This window comes from Sarcophilus harrisii, chromosome 5 (assembly GCF_902635505.1).
Source record: "Sarcophilus harrisii chromosome 5, mSarHar1.11, whole genome shotgun sequence".
Classification (NCBI taxonomy): domain Eukaryota; kingdom Metazoa; phylum Chordata; class Mammalia; order Dasyuromorphia; family Dasyuridae; genus Sarcophilus; species Sarcophilus harrisii.
In genome coordinates this window covers 252,398,271-252,425,484 of record NC_045430.1, presented here as the reverse complement: position 1 = coordinate 252,425,484, position 27,214 = coordinate 252,398,271, and the positions used below count along the sequence as shown (strand labels likewise).

At 37.6% G+C, this 27,214-nt stretch overlaps 1 protein-coding gene across 1 annotated transcript in view; it reads left to right on the top strand.

The window, feature by feature from the left end:
- Positions 1-27,214, top strand: part of COL6A6 (collagen type VI alpha 6 chain) — a 128,995-nt gene that overhangs the window by 25,654 nt on the left and 76,127 nt on the right. The window contains exons 2-10 of the mRNA XM_023505163.2: positions 180-288; positions 3,635-4,222; positions 6,100-6,720; positions 8,820-9,380; positions 10,215-10,772; positions 14,440-15,015; positions 17,812-18,381; positions 24,059-24,402; positions 25,123-25,201. Of these exons, the coding sequence (XP_023360931.1) occupies positions 225-288; positions 3,635-4,222; positions 6,100-6,720; positions 8,820-9,380; positions 10,215-10,772; positions 14,440-15,015; positions 17,812-18,381; positions 24,059-24,402; positions 25,123-25,201 (3,961 nt within the window). The 5' untranslated portion in view covers positions 180-224. The remainder of the gene's footprint in view (positions 1-179; positions 289-3,634; positions 4,223-6,099; positions 6,721-8,819; positions 9,381-10,214; positions 10,773-14,439; positions 15,016-17,811; positions 18,382-24,058; positions 24,403-25,122; positions 25,202-27,214) is intronic.

The window sequence follows — 27,214 nt, the reverse complement described above, 5'->3', positions numbered from 1 at the left end:
AAAAAATTTATTTGGGCAGAACTCAAATATGCCATGGCTTTGCCACATAGATGAGGATCGGTAGATAAAATTTAATCCTGGAGTTTAAGAAGCTCTTTTATAAATTTCAGGATACCCTGGGCAGGACTTGGAATGGTGAGACGACCGTGGTCATTTGTTTTCTTATGTTTTTATTTTAGGCTTTTCAAAATTAAAGTGTGAGGTACTGAGCTCGCCTTAGAAACATGTTCCTGTTTATCTTCCTCATCATAACTTGTGTCCAAGCACAGTCTGTGACCCAGGATGTTGGTAATGATACATTTGTTTTTTTCTTTTTTTCTCTTTAATCTTATTGTCAAAATTGATTAAACCTCAAGAGTTTCTGGTTTGGGATGGGGCTGTTGTCGGTTTCACTTTATCCATTTTTTAATATTAACAGCCTAACTGCCACAGCTTGCATCTGACCCTTTTCCAGAGTGACGACGAAGGCCTCAGATAAGACTCCAATGGGACCTTTGGGGAATTTTCTATGAAAGTTCACTGTTAGCATTAGGTCATTTTTCTGGCCTATCATGATCAAAAACACTTTTTATCTCTTTGCCTCAAGCTTGTTTTGACTAAAGGCCCAGCAGCTGCCCCATTTAAGCTGGGGGTGTGTTGGATGGAATTGGTTTGATCCTGCATTCTTCCCTTTCACGGTCAATATGTCCAGAACCCCCAAACCCATCCAGATGCACCTGTGGTCTAAAGCAGAATTCAGGATATGGCCCCTGTTGGGGGAGTTTGACTATTCAAACGATGATTATTCGTTCTCTTCTGCTGGTGGCTTTCCTCCATTTCTGATTGTCAAATCTCAAGTCAATTGAATTAAATTTAGAGGGTTTGATAAGTAATCTTGGCAAGGAATTAAACATTTTAGGCGGTATGCTATTATCAGAATGCTATAAAAAGGAGGGAATGCTACATAAGACACTGAGGCTTGGTTTATAGCCATCGGGAGGGAGGGATAGAAGGAGTGAAATGTTTTTCTTTTTTATGAGAGCCCTTAAAACAACCACTTGCTAAAATCATCATCTTGGAGCTGGAAGGGACCTTGGAGAATCTCCCATAAATTCTCTGCCCTGCCCACTCTGCCTCGTTGTATGCTAAGAAAAACCTGAAAAAGCTTTTTAAAAAACCAAACCAAATTGGCTAGAAAGGGAACCCAGTTCTTGGTGGCTGTTGTAGTTGTGGTTGTGTTACAGCCAACTCTTCGTGACCAGATTTGGGGCTTTCTTGGCAAAGGCACTGGAGCGGTTGCCATTTCCTTCTCCAGCTTATTTTACAGATGAGGAAACTGAGGCAAACAGGGTGAAGTGACTTGTTTAGGGTTACACTGCCAGTGAGTGTCTAAGTTTGGATTTGAACTCACTTCCCGATTCCAGGTTGGTGCTCTATTCAGGGGGCCACCCACTGTCCCTCTCAACTTAATGGTGGTTTGTGACTGAGGTGGGGAAATGCTTGTAGAACCTGCATCTAATGCTTGTTTATACCAGAGGTGTCCACACCTAGCTCAACACTACCAGGGTAGCTTTCACCACATTAAAACATAATGGAGGGGGGCAGCTAGGAGGGGCAGTGGATAGAGCACCAGCCCTGAAGTCAGGAGGACCCAAGTTCAAATCTGATCTCAGATACTTAACACTTCCTGGCTGTGCGACTCTGGGCAAGTCACTTAACCCCACTTGCCTCAGGGGGAAAAATATAATGGAGAAATATTTCACAAAATACATAAAAATATAACAAAATGCATATAATATTAATATATTGTTTAGTGGCTCCTGTTTCCATTCGAGTTTGATGCTCTGTTCCATCAAAGAGAATAAATAGCTTGTCTGTGGTCAAATAGCCAGTAAGTGACAAAGGCAGAGACTCAAGTCTCTGCTTATTCCAAGTCCACAGTAGTTTCTTCTAGATCCCGAAGCTTCCTTAGAAAAGGGAAATGAGGACAGTGACTGTCCTAAGCCCTATGAACACTATTTCAGTCAATTGAGATTTATTTGATAGCCAAGAGACCGCTAGAGGCCATCTGAAACTGATGATAATAACTATCTTTTTAAGGTTTACAAATCACTTCACAAATAGTATCTCATTTGATCCTCACAACTCTGAGAAGGAGTTACTGTTACTACAGATGAATACACTGAAACTAGGGGAGGTAAGGAACTTGCCCAGACTCACACAGCTAGTGTCTGAGGGTGGAGTTTTCTGAGTCTTAAGCCCAGTATTCTACTCATTGAGCAAATTAACTACCTCGGATTTTTATTCTCTTTGAAACTCAAATGATACTGGTTCTTTTTTTCTGGTTATACTTATGTATTAAAGCTAAAATGATGCAATGGAAGAAAAATATGGATGAAGCATTAGGAAAGCTGAGTTCAAATCCCGATTCTGCCATTTAATCAACAGTCAGGTCACAATGTGTCAGCCTCAATTTCCTCATTTATAAAATTAGGGGACCCATGTTGGATGACCTATTCTAGCTACAACTATTTATTTCTGAAGGATTCTGAAGGAATATTTATTACCTGAGGGATAAATGGATGATTAACGTTTACTCATATAAACATTAGCGGCATACAAACATTCATCTTAACATAATATAAGCAAGCTATAACTTTGTTATATAAAAAAAAATCTATTAAAGATATACCATCCACTGAGAACTTTCAAGTCACTGTCCATCAGTTTGAGAACTCAAAATTGCTAAGCAACAGACTTGTTCCATTAACCATTCAAATATTATCATATTATTCTGCAATAACTATTTAAATTTTTAGATTTTATTTTTCCAATTACAAAATAATTTTTGAAATTCATTTTTAAAAAATTTGAGTTCCAGATTCCCTCCCTTACTTCTCTCTCCCAACTTTGAAAGGCAAGTAATTTGACATTGATCAGACATAAGCAGTCATGCAAAACAGCAATATCTGTTTAAAAGAAGATAGAAAATGAAAGGTTTCATCCCAGACTTTATAATTCATTTTAAAGAAAAAATCCAACCAGTTTGAAGCTCCATCAGTATTCTTGCCTACTTATTATTAATGAAATCCAAGTTGTTCTGGCCAAGGTAAAAATGATCTGAGAATTTATTTTAAAAAAGAAAAAAATTCAACCTCATTGCATTTGTGCCTTCTAAATATTTCCATTTTTATTCATTTATAACCTCCAAGTTGACACAATACAAATGAGATGATTGAAAGATTCAATCTATAATTTTAAAAAATTCACTGTTATATACAAAGTGTTTGTTTCCCCCCACAACAACCCCATAAAGGGGGAAAGTTTGGCTTAGACAAGTTAAGTGACTTGCATATGGTCACATAATTAGGAAGTATGAAGCCCAGGATTAAACCTAGTAATCCCATCTCCAAGTTCAATCTTCTTTCTTTTCTTACAACTGGATCCTCAATGCCCATATTCTCCTTTATAGAAGGAGTAGTTAATTAATTTCAAGGCATTCGTTTCATTTCCTTGTCAGTGTCTGAAAAGAAAGGAAAGAGAAAAGGGAATTTTTATCTTCATAAATTTTGATGGTATTAATATAATACCATGTTTGGTTATTGTTGGTTTGTTGGTTATCCTAGGTCTTTATTATACATTTATTTTTCTTCAGGTCCTGAGTTTGCTGATGTTGTGTTCCTGGTGGATAGCTCTGATCACCTAGCGAGTAAGTTCTCTTTTGTGAGAACCTTCATCTCCAAGACGATCAACAGTCTGCCCATTGAAGCCAACAAGTTCCGTATTGCCCTCGCCCAGTATAGCGATGATCTGCGCCAGGAGTTCCTGCTGAGCCCTTTCATGGCCAAGGGCGCCATATTGAATTACATCAAGAGGAACTTCACCAATGTTGGAGGATCTTTGCGAATAGGCAACGCTCTCCAGAAAGTCCACAAGACCTACTTCTCTGGGCCAGTCAGTGGAAGAGACAAGAGCCAGTTTCCCCAGATTCTGGTAGTTCTGGCTTCAGCCCACTCTGAGGATGATGTAAAGGGGCCAGCCAACGCTCTGCAGAGAGATGGGGTGAAAATCATCTCACTGGGGATGCAGAATGCTTCGGAAGAAAACCTAAAAGCCATGGCCACATCTAAGTTTCATTACAACCTAAGAACAGTGAGAGATGTGGCCACATTTTCCACAAATATGACCAATATCATTAAAGAAGTGGTAAAATACAAGGGAGCAGATGATGCTGATGTGGAAGGTGAGAACACTCCCTCCATAACTCCCTTTTCCTGTCCCTTCCTTTCCATTTTCCTTTCCCTTCCTTCTTCCCTTTTTCTCCTTCCCACTCCTTCCCTTTTCCTTTTTCTCTTTCTCTATCATCATACTATAGCTAGCATTTACAGGGTGTTCTAATAATGTTTGCTAAGCATTGTACATATATTATCTCAGATCCTCCCAATGTTCTGAGAGATAGATAATATTACTGCCTTTATGTTACAGATGAAACAATGGAAACCGAGCTAGGTTAGGTAATTTGCCCAATGTCACAGAGCCAGTAAATTTCTGAGGTAGGATTAGAACTCATGCTTTCCTGCCTCTGTATCAAAAACTCTTAACCACTGTACCTCCTGGCTGACACCCCATGGAAGCTGTGAACTCCTAGAGAACAGTGATGGAGTCATAATCAAATGTTCATGAAAGTTCAGGAAGTTACCAAAGGGAACTCTGTATGATCTTTCTGATTTCCTAAAAACACAAGGCATTGGGTTGGCAATCATAGTCACCTAACCAAGATGATCTTAAATCAAGCAAATGATAATAGCCCATTAAGAACTCATGATGTGAGGAAAGCCTTCCCTCAGTTCCTGACTTTTCTATGTGGTCTGGATGGTCTGCTTTGTGTCCTTTTAGAAGAAAACTGTTTCTAGATAGTTTGGAAATTACCTTAAAGTCTGTCTAGCCCAACTCCCTCCTTTTACAGAGAAGGAAACTGAGGTCCAGCTAAGCAAAATGCCTTCTTCCCAATGGACTCTTCTGATAAGATAAGCATGGTATAGTGAAGAGAGAGCAATGGCTTTGATCTTGGAAGACGCAAGTTCAAATCCTGCTGCTGACATTTGCTAATGTTTTGGCAAATCACTTAACTTTTCTGAGCCTCAGTTTCCACCTCAGTTAATGAGGGGGTTGGACCAGATGGATCAGAAAGGTCCCCTTCTAGCTCTTGATCAGTACTGCGCATCACTTCCATAATGTTCAGAAGTGTGATAAATTTAATGTAATGATGTCTAATTTTCATATAAAGTAAAACATAATTATTGAAGTACTTGGAGAGCTATGATCTTTTTGAAGTCATATTCCTTCCATTGATACAGATCTTAGCTCATCCACACCTACTTATCTGGTGTAACTCTTGGCCATATTGTTCCATAAATTGGAACAATATGTTGGGTATCTTCCTTGGATTTCTCAACACAGTGAGAATATAATGGAGTATAAGAAATAACCATTGGTTCTTGATTAGTCATCCCTCAATCTTACCATATAACTAGTTCATCTTATTTTTCTTAGAGGACACCCTTTCTGAGTAAGATGGCAAATGTTACCAGAGAAATCTATGCGTTTCAGAAGTACGCATTTGTGGATCATCTGCTACTCTGATTACTCTGGAATCCCCTCTCCCACATCATTAGTATGGCTTTAAGAGCTGATTATTTTTCTAAGCACTTTATAAGTAAGTACATGAGGGGGAGGGAAGAAAGGATAAACCTATTGCTCAAAACAAATGTTTCCAAAGGAAATAAAATTCCAGGCATCATTCATTACTTCTTAGTAAATCCACTGGAATGAAAGCAGCCATTGATCATTTCTTGGTGATGCTAATGAGTGCTTTTATGATAATAATCTCTCTAAAAGCTATTAAGTATTCATTAACATTAGAGTTCTTTTCCTTCTCTCTTAAAACAAACTTTAATGTTAGGGGTTTAATTCTCGACAAGGCTTACTTGCTCTTTCCTTCCCTCCATCAGCCATGTTTGATATAAAACAAAGACTTAAAAATAAAACTAAGTGATGGTAAGTTTTGATGTGAAATAGTCATCAAGTGAATGATCTCCTCTTTCTTTTCCTCCACCTAAGTTTGTCATGGCACTTCTGTGGCTGATGTCGTATTTCTCCTGGACAACTATGTCAATGGCACCAAGGAAAATTTGGAATATCTTAAAAGTTTCCTAGAAGAGAGCGTGTCCTCCTTTGATGTGAAAGAGAGCTGTATGAGGATTGGCCTAGTGACCTACAGCAATGAGACAAAGGTGATTCGTAACCTGGGCACTGGGATCAACAAGTCAGAGATTCTGCAAGAGATAAAGAACCTATCTCCCAGAGCTGGGAGAGCTCGTGCTGGAGCCGCCATCACAAAGCTCAGGAAAGAGGTCTTCAATGTCCGCAGAGGCAGCCGAAAGATGCAGGGGGTCCCTCAAATAGCCATTCTAGTCACTCACAGACCATCAGAAGATAATGTTTCTGTAGCTGCACTTGACCTTCGGCGTGAAGGCGTGACTGTGTTCACTGTGGGCCTGGAAGGTTCTAATTATACCCAGTTAGAACAAATCTCATCCTACCCTCCAGAAAAGTATATTTCCAAACTGAAAACATTTTCAGACTTGGCAGCCCATAATCAGACATTTCGGAAGAAACTCAGGAATGAAATACAGTACAAGGTATCCATCCTGTCAGAACGGACCGAACACCTGAAATCTGGTAATTATATTTTTCTCATCCCAATTTAAGTCTTCCTATAAGTGGTGGGGCTTATTTTCACTCATCTGAGATAAGTAAAAATTACTTGAGGGGAAAGTATAACCAACAGTTGAGGTGGAAGAAGTGAAAGGAAGCAGCAGAAAGAAAGAAGCATTTATTAGGTACCTAATCTGTACCTAATTACAGATTTGCGTAAGACATTGTGATAAGGTATTTACAATCATTATCTCATTTGACTCTAGGAAACAGGGGCTATTATTATCCCCATTTTCCAGATGAGGAAAGTGAGATAGACATTAAATGATTTGTCTAGGAAGTATCTGAGGATGGATTTGAACTTGAGTGGTCTTGATTTCAGGTCTAGTTTTCTAATCAATGCATCATCTAGTTATACCAGAATTACATCTTTAAAAAAAAGTGTAAATGGGTATTCCAATCTCCAAGAGGATACAGACTCTTCTAAAATATCTTCCTCCATTATCCCTTCTGACCATTCTTTGCTTTTTTTTTTCTTCTCTTTCTCATCTTTCTTCCCTGCCTCTTCAGTTTCTCCTATTTTCTCTTGTTATTTCTTTCTTTCCTTTTTTTTTTCTTTCTACATTCCCATCTGCTAATTAATAAGCTAGTCAATAAATCTGGTTTCATTTGGGAAGGGTGAAGTCAACTTGAAGGGAAGAACCAATATAGTTAGTTTTTTATCCTGTAGTTTTGTTTGTTGTTTGTATTTCAGAAGATTAAAAAATATCTAGTAAACATAGCAGGTATGACATAAATATTTGGGATAAGTGAAAGAGAGGGCAGGAATGGGAAAACAGTATCTGTATATGCACACAGAGGCTCAGCCACAATTTTCACTTGATTCAATATACTGCAAGTTATTCAGTATTCATTTGGCCAATGAATATGAATTCAGTCAGTCAGCAAGCCAGAATTAAGTTCCTCCTGAAAGAGGCACTGTCCGAGGTACTGGCAACATGAAAACAAAAGGTGTTTTAGTCCTTGCATTTGAGAAATTGACTTTCTCTAAGGGAAAAATCATCCCAAATATTAGGATATACAAAACAATATCAGGTAACTTTATAGCAGCTGGAGGGGGATCAGGACAGGGGAATGAATAAGATGACCCTTGAACTGAATTTTGAAGAAAGTTAAGGATTCTAGAAGTGTTGGCTTTCTTCCTGATGCCAAGGCCAGTCCTCTTACTCTATACTCTCTCTCCAATACAAGGTATAATGTGAAAGCACAACAAGGAGTGGTACAGTGTTAAGATAATTCAGAGAAGGAAGAAAACTTGGGGAGATCACAAACTATTCCACTCTTCTGAAGATGTGGAATTTGGAAATTGTCCTTGAAGGGTAGATAGTAGTTAGTTAATGGGGAACTGGGTATAGGATAGATGGTGAAGGGGGAAAGTGACTCTAATGGAGAGAAAGATTAATTCAAGACACAGAGGTGGGAAATGGGAGGGCATTTTTGGCAAGTTTTTCTTTTTACTTTCTTTCTTTCTTTTCTTTTTTTTTTTTTGGCAAGTTTTTCTTAACTGCTTAATGTATAGAAATAGAGATAGAAAGTAGTGAAAGGTAAGACCAGAAAAGTAGACTGATACCAAGTCATGGAAAATCTTTCATGTACTGAATAATGGGCAACCATCAAAGGTAACTGACCAAACAATAAGAGGGTAACATGATCAATATAAGAAGTTAGGAAGACTTTAAATAATATGTACAAGTTTACTAGGAAGAAATACTGTTTATCCTTAATGAATAGTTTAAAAGACAGGAAAATGTGTTGATTTTTGTCTTGACTTTTCTAACTCTTATACTTTTTCTAGTTTGACTAAGTGGTAAATCATGGCCATGAGATACCCAAGTGGCTCTGTGGTAATAGGATAATTTGCTTAGACCAGACAGAGAAGTCTGAGGAATTCATTTTTAAACTTTGATATTGTAAAGTATTTCCTTAAAGCTTCCACGAATATCATTTTCCATTTTTCTGCCTTAGAAAAGTTATCTATTTTTCCTTTCTGCCAATATCTTTCCTTTTCCTTTTTTTTTTTTTCGCATTTGTATTAGTTACAGTTGATTTGTATCCCATTTCAGGTTGTGTGGAAACTGAAGACGCGGACATTTATTTACTCATTGATGGCTCAGGAAGTATCCACCCAACAGACTTCCAGGAAATGAAAACATTTTTGTCAGAAGTGATAGGAATGCTCAGCATAGCACCCCATAAAGTCAGAGTTGGAGCCGTTCAGTATTCCGACAGATGGCAACTGGAATTTGAGATCAACCAATACTCAAACAAAAATGACTTGGGCAAGGCTATTGACAATATCCGGCAGATGGGAGGCAACACCAACACAGGCGCAGCCCTGGATTTTACTCTTGGGCTTCTCCAAGAAGCAAAGCGTCAACGAGGAAACAAGGTACCATGTCATCTGATTGTTTTGACAGATGGGTTGTCAGATGATCCCGTTAAGGACCCTTCCAAGAAACTGCATGATGAGCACATCGATGTGTTTGCCATTGGTGTCAAGGAGGCAAATCGAACTCAGTTGCTAGAAATTGCTGGGTCAGAAAAGAGAGTTTACTATGTATATAACTTTGATTCTTTGAAAGACATAAAAAATGAAGTTGTTCAAGGAATCTGTTCTGAAGAAGGTAAGAGAAACTTTATTTTTCCTGGAAGTATTTTACATTGATTTTTTTTGGGGGTGGGGAGGAGGTGTAGAGCAGAATTTATATTTATGTGCATTTTAATGCATTTATTTAGTGGTAACAGGAATTTTCAATCTCTGTAGATAGATATTTTCCCAGGAACAAATTAAAATTTAAAAACAAGCATTGTTCATATTCATGTCTGAAGAATAGAAAGTCTGTTTTGATCTGGCATATGTGTGAAAACTTCCCCATGTTGACTTAATTCCACAGATTCCTACCTGTCTTGGTAGATGGAACTCTTCAGAAGCAGCATTTTGAAAGAATGCCAAATATCGAGGCATTTGTTGTAACTAATTCTCCAATAAATTTTTATTGGACCATAGAGCTAGAATTGGAACAGACCAAGGGAGCCCTTTTTCTGTTGTCATTGATTGCCATTCATTCTCAAAGACCATCAATGATATCATGAATGAGAATTTTACAAAGAAGGAATCCAAGGCTTATGGAGCTTTGAATGACATGTCCAATAGTACACAATATTTATCAAAGGTGAAATTTGAATCCAGGATTTCTGACTTTAAAGCCAACACCCATCCTCAGAGATAGATTACTTAATAATAGCAATACTTTATCACCATATATTAAGGGAAACTACTTTTAAAATGTTTCTACAGCATGACTTCCGGTGTTTATTTTTGTTTGTTTGTTTGTTTTGCTTGATAGTTGACTAATGATTAGGCCCACAAATTCTAAACTTGAAGTCTTTGGGTATATGCATTTTTGTTTTTAAATTTTACCACCTTGAATGAAGATCCTTATTTTTGTCTCATGCAGCTTGTAAAGATATGAGATCCGATATCATGTTTCTCGTGGATAGTTCTGGGAGTATAGGAGCTGAAAATTTCGCTAAAATGAAGACGTTTATGAAAAACCTGGTGAGCAAGTCTCAGATTGGAGCAGACCAAGTACAAATTGGCGTCGTCCAGTTCAGCGATGTGAACAGGGAAGAATTTCAGCTCAATAGATATAGGACCCAACGTGAAATTGCTGATGCAATAGATAGAATGCCTCTCCTAGACCAGACAACCATGACGGGAAGTGCTCTGACCTTTGTCTCTGACTACTTCCATACCTCCAAAGGGGCACGTCCCAATGTCAAAAAGTTTCTCATCCTCATCACAGATGGAGAGGCTCAGGACCTGGTCAAGGACCCAGCTCTGGCTCTTCGGCAAGATGGAATAATTATCTACTCTGTGGGAGTGTATGGATCAAATCAAACCCAGCTAGTGGAAATCAGTGGGAGGCGTGATTTGGTTTTTTATGTGGAGAATTTTGATATTCTAAAGCGCATAGAAGATCAACTCATTTTTGGCATATGTAGCCCCCATGAAGGTAAGCAATTTTCAGCAGTCCCTTGAGCTAATCTCTTCCTATGAATCACATCTCATGTAGTACATTTGAACATCATTTCCTATATTTTGCCCAGATGCTAACAGTAATGGCAGCTAATATCGATGTGATAAATTTTGCCAAGAACATCTTTAGCTCATTGGATTCCCACGACAATCCTATGAGCTAGGGGCTGCAAGAATTATCATCCTCATTTATATATGAGTAAACCGAGGCCAAGAATGACTGCATCTTTTCCATGGTAACAGTCGATCAACAAGCATTCATTAAGTGTCTACTGAATGCCAAACACTATGCAAGATTCTGGAAATGTCAAGACAAAATAGCTGTCCTTTAGTAGTTTACATTTGCTTGAGGGAACAATATGTACATATATAAATAAAAGTGCTGGGTGGAGAGAAGCATTAGGAAGCTGAGGAAAGTCAGGAAAGTCCTTATGGAGGGAGTGATTCTTAAGCTGAGTTCTGAAGGTACCTATAAAGTCTAAGAGCAGAAGTTACGAGAGACTGCTGTCCAGATATGGGAGTGGGGGGGGGGGGGCAGAGACATGGCAGCCTGGCAAAGGTGAGAGATGAGAGATGGAATGTGGAATGCTATATGTGAGAGACAGCAGATAGGCCAGTCTGACTGGACATTACAGTACATGAAATAGAATAAGGCATTAATAAGCCAAAGATAAAATTTTAAACCCAGGTCTTTCCCAACTTTGAGTCCAGGATTTTTTTTTTCTATCAAATCTTTTTATCTAGATATAATAATACTTGAAGTGAGGGAAGCACTCATTCTCTGAGCCTCAGAAATAATTTTTTGTTTTTATTTGAATAGTAGTTTATGTCCATGGGAAATGTAGCCCATTGTTAAAAGACCAGTAATTTCTAAACTGCCTAAGCCCTTTTCAATTGCTGGGTCTTTTGGTTGTTTTTTGGGAGGATGCAGGGTAGGGAATCTCAACCTATGATTTCATAGTGAGGAAACTCCCTAAACCATTATAGATGATCCTCTTCATTCCATTTGATAATACTGTGAAATTATCTGTGATGCTGAGTTTCTTGCTCAGTCTCACAGTCAGTTAAGTGTTACCGGCAAAAGCAAATCCATGTCTTTTTGCTTCTAAAGTCAGCAGGTCTCTGTCCATGTCACCTTATTGACTCTATTTTATTGCCAGTTATTTCTAATTAGGATGTGCAAATCTATATGCCATAAAGAATCTGAGTAGCATGGTTCTTTTTTGTTTCATTCTATATTATCTACATGTTTTTATTTTTTCCATTTAATATTTTTAATTACATGTAAAGATAGTTTCCAACATTCATTTCCATAAGATTTTGATTTCCAATTTTTTTCTCCTTGCCCCCTCCTGCTCCCCAAGAACAGTAAGCAATCTAAGTTCTATATGTGCAATCATAATAAACATATTTCCATGTTAGTCAAGTTGTAACATAGTTCTTTTTCTAAATATTTTTCTTTTTTATGGTTTTCTCTAACAACATCTTTGCCAAATGAAAATACTATGAAAACTGCAAAATATTATATAAATGTTAGGCAAAATAATAATAATAGCAGTTAATATTTATATAGACTTTTAAGGCTGACAAAGTTCTTTACTCATAGTATGTCCTTTTGAATCTGACAACTAAACCTGTGAAGTAGGTATAATGTTATTCCCCCCTTTATAAATGCAGTAACTGAAGTTGATCAAGGTAAATGACCTGTTTGAGGGCTCATAAGAGTCAGAGTTGAGTCATGAACCAAGGTCATGATGACTCTGAAGTCAAAACTGTTTCCACCTCCTTACCTTGTGTCTGGAGGTCTTTGCTATTATCACTTCCTTAGGGGGTTCCAAAGGATACCTTTCTGGTTTCCCCAATTAGAAACAATATGAACTCGTAGGAGATACTTGGAACTGACTCATCAACTTTTAGGCCAGCCTATATTATTCTAGATCCTTAGTATTAGGAGACCCAAGTCAAAGTGTGCCCAGCTATTCTCCTTAGTATAGACATTTGTCATGGGGTGGTCCATTAGACTTATATGTATCAAGCAAAGTTCCAGCACTAGTAGAGAAATATGACCTTTTCCAAGGACACTGGATTGTCTTGAAGTTTTTTTTGTTTGTTTGTTTTTGTTTTGTTTTGGTGAATTAGTTAAGTTTTGGAGTATTTTATTTCACTGATTACCATTTAGTGACACATGAACCCCTTAGGGGTTTATAAAAATAGTCCAAGGTGTTTGTGTTAAACATTCTTCATTGTTAGTTTAAGCAGGAAATAATTCCTCAATATACTGTGAGCAGTATATTAAATTACACATTAAAACCACATTTTTTGGCTGTTGTTGTTGAAAGGGATTCATGGAACAAAAAATATTGGGACCCATGCTGCTATACTCTAAGACTTTCAAATGAGTTCTACTGGTGGATTAAGAATACTCTACTTTTCCATGAAGATGATCCAATTATAGAAAATCTGATGGTAACCCCATTCTAGGGGCCAAGTGAAAAATGGGTCCATTCCTATGATGAAAAAAAAAAGATAACTTTTCCATAAAATCGCACAGAGAGAAAATGTAGACTTGGTATTCCAGCCATAATAGAAATGTGAAAAAAAAAAATGTCGCCAAGTTCATTTTTATCTGGGCGTTCTCCCCAAGGTTTATCATAAGAGCAAAATCTCAAGTTCACCATGATTGGGAAAGGGGAAAAAAAAGACAGACACACTAAGCCAAAGCTGAATAAATGAAAGCATATGTAAAAAGAACTGTTTATACTTGGAAAATTCCAATGAATTTTGACTTAGTAAAGCCAAAAATCCACCAACAGTTTTATTTCTGGGATTTCTATGGTCTTTTTCCAGTGGGCTTAATGAGCCTCTGCTCTGAAAACATGCCTAATGAAGAGGATTGCTGTGAATTATTAGCACAGCCTGTCTACGTTGTCCAATAGGGTCCACAATTAGGCCCACTGAATCCTAGGTATGTCCTATAGAAATCCTATAGAAAAAATATGCAAAAATACATGACGAAAAGAACCAAGATGGCATGTAATAGATAGATAAAAGCATTTTGTTCCAGGGTCTTGTGCACAAGACTAACCAAGATATTCTCTGCCCTCACAGAACTTGCATTTTAAAGGAAAAAAGCATATAAAGGGATGCTAGAAAGAAGAGGGCAAAGGAACATTATGAGACTTGAGGAAGTAATAATAAAAATAATGATGATAATAATAATAATAATAACTAGCATTTATATAGTGCTTGCTTACTATGTGCCAGACCTTGCACTAAATGTTTTTACAATTATTATCTCATTTGATTCTCACAACTACCTTGGGAAATAGGTGTTATTATTTCCATTTTACAGATGGGAAAACTGAAGTAGAGATAAACTGACGTGCAAGCTAGCAACTGTTCAAAGCTGCATTTGGACTTGGGTCTAGCTGACTCCAGACCTAGTGCTCTGTCTGTTGTACCTGCAGCTGTCTCTGGAGCCAGCTGGCCTTCTTCCTATACCTGATCAAGCCAAAGGCCCACCTGGAAAAGCTTTAGAGAGTCAGGAGTGAAGCCCTAATCTCTAGTGGCAGAGGAAGGCTGATGAAGGAGACTGACTGCCCAGGTAGTTTACATCCTTTTTTCCCTTCCTCTCTCTCTTTCAGAATGCAAACAGATAGAAGTGTTAGATGTAGTATTCATCATTGACAGCTCTGGCAGCATAGCCCCGGATGACTATAACATCATGAAGAACTTCATGATTGAGCTGGTGAAAAAAGCCGATGTTGGCAAGAACCGAGTTCAGTTTGGAGCCCTGAAATACTCTAATGAGCCCGAGATAATTTTTTATCTTGATGAACATGACACAAAGTCCAAGGTGATTTCGGTTCTCCAGAGTGATTCTCCCCTAGGAGGAGACACGTACACTGCCAAAGCCCTGGCCTTTTCGGAGCACATGTTCACCGAGCCCCGGGGCAGCCGCATTCACAGAAGGGTCCCCCAGGTCCTCATCGTGATCACAGATGGGGTATCCCACGACGCAGACAAGCTCAACGCCACGGCCAAAGCACTAAGGGACAAAGGAATCCTCATCCTGGCAGTGGGCATCAAAGGAGCCAACACTAAGGAGCTGTTGGCAATAGCCGGATCGGAAGACAAGTATTTCTTTGTGGAAACCTTCGGGGGCCTGAAGGGCATATTCTCAAATGTGTCAGACAGTATCTGTGCTCCTTCAAAAGTAGGTAAGTAGTATGGTCTAGTTCTGTTCATAAATATAGGATCAGTCAGGGAAAAAAAGTGAAAAGTCCCAATACCCAGGACAGGATCACACTGGATGGTGGGGGTGGGGGGTCTCCCTTTTAATTCAAGAAATAGAGAAATCTGTGAAGATGTTGTCTCCTCTCTACCTAGCCTGATTTTATTCTACACACACACACACACACACACACACACACACACACACGTTTTTCCTTCCCTATTGGAAAAAGAAATGTGAAAAACAAAATCCTTATAATAACTAATAAACAGATTTCTATGTTGGATGTCCACAAATGTACATCTTATTTTGCATCTTGAGTCCATTGCCTCTCCATCAGGAGGTGGGCAATATAATACATTAATTCATAGAGTTCTAGGTTTGAAAGGGACTTCAGAGATGATCTAGCCCATCTTCCTGCCATAAACCACATGTTCAATGTCAGGGTCAAGTGAGGAGCATTTTGGGGGGATACCTCTAGAGATCTAAAGGACATATTTTCAAAAATGTCAGCTATTTTCTGCAGTATCAATGTTTTGATTCTCTAGGCTCATTGCCTCTTGGGCCAGCCATTCTACTTGGGAAGAAAGTTTCTGATTTTAATCTGAAAATAACCTTCCTATTTCTTCCACTGCATGGTCCTTGTTCTGAAGTTTTCTCCATTCCAGACTAAGTAATTCTTTCTTAAGTCATCCCTTGTACAACATGATTTCCAAATATTTCAGTTGCCTGGATACTCTCCCCTGGCCATACTTCCATTTGGAATTGTTCCTCTTGCAATGTGATGCTCTGAACTAAACACAGCCCTGCAAATGTGGTTTAACCAGAATAGGGACAAGTGGAACAATCAACTCTTAGTATTTTTGGCAATCGCACCACATCATCAACCCATGTTGAATTTGCGGTCAACCAAAACTCATAGTTCTTTTCCAGACAGACCACAGTTAAACCAGGATTCTCCTATGCTGAATTTTGCAGCTGATGATTTTTTTAACCTTTCTGATTTCTATATATTCTATCACTATCTTGTGAATTCTTTAAGTTTGATCTGCATGAATATTTTCTTCATCACTTTCTTAAGTCTGAGCATTAGAAAAATAAATCACTCTTGATTTTCACATTTGCAGTTTGGGATGCTAATACTCACCATGAAAATTTAACAATCAGCTCAGGGGCCAATTTGACTGGTTCATCACACCAAATGTGGCAGGAGAAGCAGCATACATCACCACATCACCTTCTTGTTCCTAATGGCATAAGGTCCTTAAGGATAATGATTTTTTTTTTCTCCTTCTAAGGTCCTTAATGATAATGTTTTTTTTTTTTTTTTCTCCTTCTATCAGTTGGGGCATGAGGAAGTAATCTTTGTCATAGAGAGTGAGAGAGAAAGAAAGAGAAAGTCCTTTGGTGCTCACATCTATCTATATCTATATAGATGTTTTTCTTACCTGGGATTAACTGTTGATACCCTTTACTCATTTAAAAAAAATTTTTTTGTGATATATAAGATAAGTTCTTTACCTATACAAAGGAAACTCACTCCTTTGTACCTTTTCATATAAGGATAATAAATCAAATAGCTGCCCCCATGTGCTTTTCAGCCTATTGAAGATAATATTATATTTTAATTTTGAAAGTCTGCCTTTATCAGGAAAAAAAAAAAAGAGTTCTATGATATGGGAACAAAGAAGATGGGGATTGGACCTGTCATTTCATTAGCACACACAATTCTCTGCTGAGGAAATTCATTCTGCCAATGTAGCTTGTCCCCCTTCTCTGCAATTTAGAGAGTTGCATGGGATCCTGAAAGGGTGTGGGGTTACTTAAGATGAGACTATTAGTGGCAGGGGCAGGATTTATATTTGCGTTGTATTGGCTTTAAGACCAGCTCTGTCTTTCATCCTGAGCCCATGATTTCCTTAATTCAATTCCAAACTGGTTTGAAGGGGTTAACAACTTCCTGAAATGTCTCTAGGCCATTTGTCTCTTAGTTGGGCAGCAGCTAAGCCTCCATTTGGATAACTAGAATACTTAGGGGATTAACAATCAAATCGATATCTTCACTCAGTTCTCATTCCAAAATGGAAATGATCTAATTGAGGTCAGTGGCTTTTATTGCTGGTAAATTTGAATTGAGGAAGGTGCTAATTGGAGGTGAAGCATATCCTGTGCCCAGCCCTTTCTCTGATGAATATTTGTCTCATCAACTTTGGTCCAGGTTTAAACAAGGGAAGCATTTTTCTCAATTGAACTAAAATATTTAGCTGAAAAATGATTGTTTTGATCCCATGTGGACCAAAAGTAGTGTTAAATAATCTGACCATTGAAAACCTGTCATCATTTAGTGGGTTTGAAAGTCTCCTGTCAAGATGGCAGGATATACAAGTTTAAAAAGCTAGGGTGGACCAGGGATAATCATTCATGATTAGACACAAACATATATGTTTGTACCTCTTGTTCTTCCCAACAATGACCAGCTGTATTGGAGTAGCACCAGATGAATCACATAAAAGGAAACAGCTTGCCATTACCATCCTCTCCAGTTATGGGAGCCATGGAAAATGGCATCAGGAGTAGGTCGAGATGATCATCTCCATACTGAATACATTAAGTGGCTCAGCTGTGTGTATCCAAACTGGTAATTGCTGATTAGTTTAAGATAACCTGCCTAAATTTGTCTAAAAGTTTCCTTTAAAAAAAAAAAAAAGTCCCCTAATTCACATTGAAAACCATGAAAATATTGCATTACAAATTGGTTTTTCTACCACTTTTTTCCTTTCAGATTGTGAAATTGAAAGTGCAGATCTTGTTTTCCTTGTTGATGGTTCTACTAGCATACAACCACATGACTTCCAGAAAATGAAGGATTTTTTAGTATCTGTAGTAGATGATTTTGACATCAGACCTAGCAAAGTGCATGTTGGACTGGCTCAATTCAGTGATAGCTACAAGTCTGAGTTTTATCTGGGGAAATTCACAACGGAAAAGGAAGTTTCTGCTCAAATTGAAAGGATCTACCAGATCTTTGGAAATACCCACATTGGAGCTGCGCTGAGGCAAGTGGAGGAATATTTCCGACCAGAGATGGGCAGCAGAATAAATAGAGGCACCCAGCAGGTTTTATTGGTCCTCACTGATGGGCAATCCCAAGATGAGTTGGCTAAGGCTGCTGAAGACCTAAGAAGGAAAGGAATTGATATATACTCTTTGGGCATTGGGGATGTAGATGAGCAGCAGCTCATTCAGATAACTGGAACATCGGAGAAAAAACTAACGGTCGATAACTTTGACGAGCTGAAAAAGATCAAAAAAAGGATAGTCCGCAACATCTGTACATCAGGCGGTGAAAGCAGTAAGTAACTTTTGAACTGATGCTTGGCTTGTTGCTTATTTTCCTCTTTCATTCCCAATTTCATTTTTCTAAATTCCTCCTCTTGCATCTTTGATCTTCATTTTACCAGATTGTTTTGTTCACCCCAGCCCTTTTCTAATATCTGCTATGAATTTTTAATTTGAAATGATGTTTTGTTCAGTTGTCAAAGATCTTTTCCCCAAATTCTATGCAGATATGAGAAATATCATATTGGTAAGCTTTCTTGACTTTATTCTTCTTGCTGCTTGAATCCTTTCCAACAGGGCAAACTTGGTTTCCAAAGGGAAATGTGTTAAATGTAGACATAAGGTGTAGGGGGAAAAAGTTATTTTTCATTCAGCAAATATTAATAACGTACTATGTACAAAGCCTTGTGGTGGGCATTGGGAGAGATCTAATTCCTGCCTCAAAGAAGTTTATATTGATCTTTCCAGTTAGTTGGTTCATATTCAAAAATTTTTGAAAGGATTGGTTTAAATAAAAGGTCTACAAATATTAAAAATCTTTGATAGATTTTTGATTGCTTAAAGTCTTGGTTTACTAAGTTGGTGCTCATTGTTTGAAAATTGTCATTTACTGTAGCCAGGCAATAGCTGGGAGTGCAGATTGAGCATTTGTGGACACATTTAGATTATAGTTTATTAGCACTAATGGAGACAATATTTGTAAAGTGTTTAGCATCATCTTTTGCATATAGTAGATGCTTTATAAATGTTTATTTCCTTCCTTCCTTCCCCATTTTTCTATCATAGGCCACTTAGGCAGTATGAAGCTTAGGGATCTTTTCTCAAAATACTTTTCTAAAAATTTATAATTGAAACACATGTTAAATTTTAAGTAGAGGGAAAATAAGAATGTAATGTTTTTTTTTTTTGAGGGGGTCTCTCATCCAAGTTCCCACACCCTCTGAAACTTCTATGGATTCTATGGTATCTGTGGGCACCAGGATAGGAACCTTTGCCTTGGGTACATCCGAGGTACCCCCTATTTCTAGCCTATACCCCATTTCCACTAATTGAGCAGGAAGCAAATACTGGACAAAATAGTAGAGAAGTCATTTTATCACCATTTAAAAGAGTGGGAACAAGGCAGTTAAGGAGTTAAGAGCATGAAGTTTGGCCTCCCAGTAATGAATGTAATTGTTTTTGTTTTAATGGAAAACAATCATCGGAGTGATGAGGAAAGTACTTCCAATTATGATAGACTACATCAATAAAGAATAAGAAGTCAGACATTTGTAATGAAGAGAATACTGCCTGGAGACCAACATGGGTAGAGCTCCCACCCAGCCTCAAAGGAAGGCATAAATTAAAAAAGAAAGCACACCATGGTCCCTCCTATCTGTTGTTCTATATCTCATAAACATCATTTCTACCTGCACATCACACAATTAGGGAAATAGGATGATTGATATCTATTCCCCTTTGATTTTTCTGTGTATGATTGTCCCAGAGACTATCATCAGATGCTTACATCATTAAGAGTGAGTAACAAAGTTACAGATTTTGCTAATGAATGGCTTGATGGATTTATGGAAATATGGGTTTGCATTTTTTTCATGTGTCTTCTGAGCTCTCTTGGAATTTTGGGAAGCTCAATCATAAACTTAAAAGTACCACCTTGTGGCAAAGTACATTAATCCATATCTGGGTTTATGTTTAGTCCATGATCCTATTTTATGAAACATATAAAAAGGGAAGATGATATGGCCTTCCTGAAACATTTATATTTGCTTTTAATCTTGCTCTGCTGAAGACTTCTTGGAGGTGACTTTATTGGAGGTGACTGTGTACTCCAAAGGCTCTGTCCATGGAACATAAACTCTAGTAGGTTCTATTAAATAGGGAAGGAAGATGATCGATAGATAGAAACATTATGAAGCACTTACTAAATGTTAGGCCCTGTGCTAGATACAAATATAAGCAAGCAAGATGACAGTTTCCCTCAAGGAGCTTAGGTTCCAATGTGGAAAGACAGCACATGGTGTGGAAAGAGAAAAAGAGGTACACACATGACCGCAAGGTGAGGAGATGAAGATGCTGGCCAGAGAGTAAGCATCATGGTATGGGAAGAATGGGAAATGGTTTGGAGATCTGGTTCTTGAAGAGCTAAGCAAGAAAGCTCCTAGTATGGGCCCAGTAGTAAAGCATATAGTTCAAAGCTTAGCAACCCCAGGCCCATCACAGATGTCCCTCGTTAAAGTAGCCAGGATGATGAAATATTTGGTTCTACTCTCTTAAAGGACCATGGGATGATGCTGAGGACCTCACATAGGCTTGGTTATTATCTCTATTCAGAGTACTTGCCGTTTCTGTATACAGCTCAGAGCTCCATTCCTGCATCATCAACTCCCTTTTGGACATTTCCAAGTGGATGTCCCTTAGGGTCCCCCAAACTCAATAAAATGTCTAAAACAGAGCTCATTATCTTTTCCCTTGCCTCTTTTATTTGAATTTCCCCCTTTTCTGTCAGGGGCACAATCATTTTTCCAGTCTTTCAGGTTTGCAGCCTTGGAATCATCCTTAACTCAGTTTTGCCTTGCATTATCTAATGGCTTACTAGGCTTTCTTATCGATTTGACCTTCATAGTTATTTTCATGTCTGTCTCTTCATAGACATCATCCAGTCTCTCATCATCTCTCTTCTTGATTAATTTAGTCTCCCTGCCATATGGCTCACCTTTCCAGTCCATCTTTCATAAGCAGAGGTCTGATATCATTCCCTTACTCAATAAAAATCTAGAAATTCCCTATTACCTTGTAGGTTCAAATATAGACTGGTATTTTTAACAGTTAATGTTCTTCACAACCTACATTTCCAGACTTATTAGATATTACTTCCTTCACACATCCCTTGGTTCAGCCAAACTGGTCTCTATGATGAAATGTCATTGTATCTTCCCTATCCAGAATGCTTTTCTTCTTCCCCTTCACCTCTTAGAAACCCTCATTTCTTTTTTTCCCCTTAGGTATGCATATAATTTTACCATTTATTAAAGATGAAAGTCAATTTGCAAATGATTAAGAAGGATCTGCTTGTTTATTTTTACCTAAAAAATTAAATCTTGGTGAAATATTTGATACCTTTTATTGTTGCCAAATTTTTCACAACTTCCACATTCAGTTACGTGACTCCATGAGATAAAGACCCACAATTTAAGAAACTTTGGTCTAGAGCAGTGAAAACAAGCTGAAATAGGAAAAACAATCTCTGTGACTCATTTTGACTAAGAAAATCATGAATTAACATTATATATTTTGTGTTATTTATTTTGTTAACCATATCCAGAATGGTTCCTGGATTTGCTGGGCTGCATATGTTTGATTGTAGTACCCCAAATCTCCACTTAACTTCAGCTTCAGCCATCTCCTACAGGAAGCTCACCCCATTTCTCTAACAAATTCCCTTTCATTTATTTTACACACTTATGTCATAAAGAATATATAGACTTAGGAAAGAGAATCTCCTCACCCAGGAATTCCTTCTCTCAGTGATTGTTAGATCCATTCCCTGATCCCTTATCTGGGTCCATGCTTGTTTCCCCTAGTAGAATGTAAGGTCACCAAGAATAGGGATTGTTTCATGTAGATGTGTGTACCTATCAACTAGCAGAGTGCCTCGCATGCTGTAGACACTTTTTTATGCCTACTAGTTGATGGATCTAATACAACATAGAGAGAAGTAACACCATATTGCTGAAGACATAGGTACTTAAACTATTAAAACATGTCCATTCCCATGATTGGCTTCCATATTTAACATTCTTTCTCTCACATAGAAATGGTTCTTGGTCACTTTCTATTACCAAGACAACTTATTCAAGTTATATACAACCTTAATACCCTAGCTCTCTCAGATTCCTTAACTTCTGAAAAAAGTTAAAAGAAATTCTTCAAGAAATAAATCTAATTTTCTGAATTTATAAAACTTGCAAAAGTTCATCAGATTCTTAAAAGTGTTTATGGACTCTTTGTCTTTGCCTCTTATTAAATATTCTACTGCTTTTTATTTTATTGGCTAGCCCAAAATATTAGGCCCCTCCTGGCTCCTTCTTTCTCCTATGTTCTTAGATTTAGCCAGAGATTAATGAGAGAAGAACAGAAGTCCAAGCATTTATCTGTAATACTGAATCACTCTTCTCAAAATCCAACTAGAGAGGAAAAGTCACAACGATTCCAACTTCTGTTATTCTTTCCCTGTTGATTCCTGGGAAATTCTGTCTATAGACAAAGTGAGACTGTTTGAATGGACAGATCATTCTAGTATTTTAATCTTTTTTTTTTTTCTTCCAAAGTTTAAGTAAGATCTCATGATATCTGAGATCTTCTGCCTTTTTAAGAGAGAGAGACAGACAGAGAGAGACACAGAGAGACATGAAGAAAACTTGCCTTTTACTGTATCATCATGATCTTTACTTTACAGGGTGGGTTTAAGAAGGAAGGGAGACATTGAGGGACTTTTTTCATTCATTTTTTTTCTTCCATCATTGAAATCCCAAACAATCAGCAAGTTCGCTCTGATTTCCTGGTTTTCCCATAAAGATTTTTCTCCATTGATTTGACTTTCTATTTCATCCTTGGTGTTGCTGTTTAGTTTCAGTTGACCAACCCCAGCTAGATTCAATGACATAAATTACATCTTATTAAGTTGTGAATATTTCTGCAAAGTTTGTAACCAGAAGACATGTAAATTTTTTTAAATGACCTGGAGAAATGTTCTCCAGATAATCGATAAAAGGTTACAAGCTTCAATCAATACTAATCTCTCCTGGTTTCATAGGGCCAGGGAATGGAGTTAGGCTTTCATGGGTTTAGGCAGCTGCTTGATTTAAGATCTTTCCCGCCATTGTTAGGTGCTGAATCTTTTCTGTGTCTGATGATCTTAGAGGGATGCCTAAGTATGAGGTTAGTGACTCTTACAGGATCACACAGCCAGTGTGAGCCAGTAGAACCCTTCACAATCTGTCCCCTTTCCAATATTCTTACACTATATTTCACCTAATCTAGTGGAAATAGATTTTTTTTCCGGTTCCTTATCCATGGCAGTCCATGTCCCACCTATGTGCTTTTGTATTTACTGATCTTCATGCCTGGAATACTCTTCCTCTTCAAGTCTATCTCCTGACTTTCTTCAAGACAGTTCGAAACTCACATTCTACAAGAAGTCTTTCCCACTGCTAGTACCTTCTGTATCTATCTTGTATGCCCGTGATTGGTGGCACATTTTCCCCCTCATTTGATTGTGAGCTCAGTAAAGAGGAAGACTGTAGTTTTTGTCTTTCTAACTCTAATGCTGAACACACAGAGCTGAGTATGTAGTCAGCACTTAGTGCTTTATGACTATGATAATTATATTAATAAACCCAGGTCTTCCTCACTTTGAGGTCAGCTCTCTATCCAATATATTATGCTATCTCTATTTTATACCAAATTTTATTACCATTGAAAGTTAATTGTGTAGTGTTAAAATTTTAACATAAAAATTCATAACTTGTTCCTTTTGCATTGCTGTATTTTCTCTTCTTTCTCCAATTTCTAGTAGAAATAAAAATCCACCGATTATTTGTAAAGGCCCCTCTAATGTTGGTGAGGTATGGGGATGGAATTCCAAGATGTTGTCTGTATATTTTAATGAGACCTGTTTTCTCTGCGGTTAGGTTGTTTTGTGGATGTCGTCGTGGGCTTTGACATCTCATCTCAACAGAAAGGGCAGCCTTTATTTCAAGGTCAGGCTTGGATGAAGACTTATCTTCAGGACGTGTTACGTGACATCAGTTCCCTAAATGGGGTGAGCTGTGAAGTGGGATCTCAGACTCAGGTCAGCGTGGCCTTTCAAGTGACAAATGCCATGGATAAATTTTCCCCCAAGTTTGAGATTTACAGTGAAAGTATCCTGAACTCCTTGAAGAATGTATCCATTAAGGAGCCGTCTCGCCTCAATGCACCTTTCTTGAATTCACTTTGGGATGCCTTTCAGAATAAATCTACTACTCGAGGAAAGGTTGGTCTTGCCTTATTTGTTGGTTTGTGATCACAATCTTGCTTAAAAAAAAAAAAACCAAACATAATTATCTATTGATGTATGTTGGTGTTTTTTATATCACTGTGTTTTTTACAGTGATATAAAAAGCACTAATATACATCAATAGAAATTATCTATTGTCCCACCTATTCTCTCTCCCTTGGAGCCATTCTGTTAAAAGGAAAAAATGGTATTTTCAAAGACAAAAAAAGAAATTGGCATAACTGATCAGTATATTAAAGTCCAAAAATGTATGCAATGAACAACACTTGTAGACTATCCACTTCTGCAAAGGGGAGAGGCAGGATTGTTTTCTCATATCTCTTTTCAAATATGTTTGCTCTGTAGAATTTTACAATATTTACTTTTAATTTCTTTGGGTGGCGGCTCTTTCTACTTATATTGTTTATATTTATAGTCATTGTTCATATTGCTTTCTTGATCATGCTGACTTCTCTCTGTATTAGTTCATGTAAATTTTCTCATGCTTCTTCAAATTCCTCAGTCATCACTCCTTAAAACATAGTAATATTCTGTTATATATAAATATATATGTATGTGTACACACACATACACATCACGGTTTGTTTAGTCATTCCCCAGTCAACGGGCAACTGCTTTATTTCCAACCCTTGGCTATCATAGAAAGTGCCAGTTATGCATTTTAAAATTCATTTTTCCTTTTAATTCCTTGTCTAGGTGCTGCTATTATTTTCAGATGGATTGGATGATGATATTGAAGTACTTGAACAAAAATCTGATCAACTTCGAAAAGAAGGTAAAATATAGAGTGACATTACCCCTGGAAACTCAAAGATGCAACTTTTGTCTGTAGAAATCATTTCAGGGCACACAAACAGCCTTTGATTTCATTGACTTCTCCATTGTAGCAATAGTTTGGTGCAGTAAAACTCGGGGGTCACTTAGAAAACTTTACACCTTTTTTTCCTCTGAGAGACTCTAACCATAATAAACAAGACAAAATATAGCACAGTGGTTCTCAAAATGTAGTCTGAGAACTCCTTGGGATCCATGAGATCCATTCAGAGGATCCAGAGACCAAAATGATTCTCATAATAGTACTAAGATTTTTTTTTTTGTTTCTAATATGGTAAGTAGCAATAGATATAATCCATGGAAACAAGATCTCTTTGGGGTCCTCAATAATTTTTAAGAATATAAAGGGTCTTAAAATCAAAACGTGTGAGAACTGCTGGTTTAGAGATTTGTACTTTGTTTCAGGTCTCATATCTGGCTTTTTCCTAAGTCTTTTTTTCTTAGAATTTTTCATTCCCATCCTTCTTGCCATAATCTGATAGGTGTCAATCCGGAGTTTTTATTTCTGAGAAACACAGAGAATGATTCTCCCATGTTTTATTAGAAGGGGTGATAACAGAAACCAATCCTCTACCAGTTCAGTTAATTTTCATACATTATTTTGGCATTCTTACGATCTGTAAGGTTGCAAGTATTATCAGATGAATGTAAATATTGGCTCTCTATTCTTTCCACACTTATAAATCATACATGAATCAATTGTTTTAGAGTTGGCAATAAGCAATTGACTTTGGCAGCCAGTGGCAGATCTGATGTCACTGAAATTTCTTTCCTAAATATGAAACAAGAGAATAAAAATGTAACCATATCTTCTGGCTCTAGTTACCTTTGCTGATGGAGACAGACTCGACTTTTTCCTTTGTGAGGGAGAGAGAGAAAAGGAAAGAGAGGGAGGAGGGGGAGAGAGAAGGGAAAGGGAAAAGAAAGGAAAGGGAGGAAAGGAAGAAAAAGGAAAGGGGGAAGGGAGAGAGGAGAGAGAGAAATGGGAGGGAAAGAGTGGGGGAAGAAAGAAAAAGGGAGAGAGAAGGTGGGAGGGGGAGACAGAGAGAGAGAAAAACACAGGAGCCTCAGAGCTGGGAAGACATATAGGTTGTCTGACAAATACTAGCACTGTGATCTTAGAAAATTGCCTGAAATACTAAAAAATAAGTGATATGACTAAGACTGTATGGTGAAGATAGATACCAACCCATATGGCTAGAAGCAGTTTCTTTGCCAGAGAATTCCTGTACTGGTGAAATAATAGATCCAATACCTATGCTCTTTCTAAAACAAAGTTGATTTTTTATTTAGTTATTTCTCTTTCTTGAGACCTTAGTGACATTTAAAAGTGTCCCTTTCTGGATTGTAGAAACTTGAGAGTAGGATATTTGGTCACAATATGCAAAGGACTTTAAAATAGCAACAGATGACTTGGTTTCCTTCTAGATGGAGATTTTTGATAGATAGCAGAAGGTGGATTTCTTCCAAGAAAGTCCTAGTGTAATTAGATTCATAACTAATTCCTTCCCATTCACTGAGGAAATTAATAAATGTCCATCAATTACCAAAGCTGGATTTTGATTAGTATAGTTCCTGCCAGAAATAAAAAGAAAAAAAATCTTTAGAAGGGAAGAATGGAGAGTCTACAAGGGTGTTTATTAATATGGGAAACCATGAAGATAGAGTGTAATCTTAGTGTTAATTTCTTTCTTCCTTTAAGAGACACATTTTTTCCTTTAACCTTAGTGATACTTTGACAAAATAACACTGGCTTCGTCTTCTTGCTATCCATACTTAAAACATTAGCTGGTACTGGGTCTTTCCCTGCCATGCTAGCTCTGCCTATGTTCTTCAGCTACTTTTCTTTATTTTCACTCAATTAAAATAAATCACAGCTCTCTTATCCAGTGACTGCCCTTCCACAGTTTTTAGGGATCTAATCAAGACTGACTAATTTGAATTTTGTCGAGTG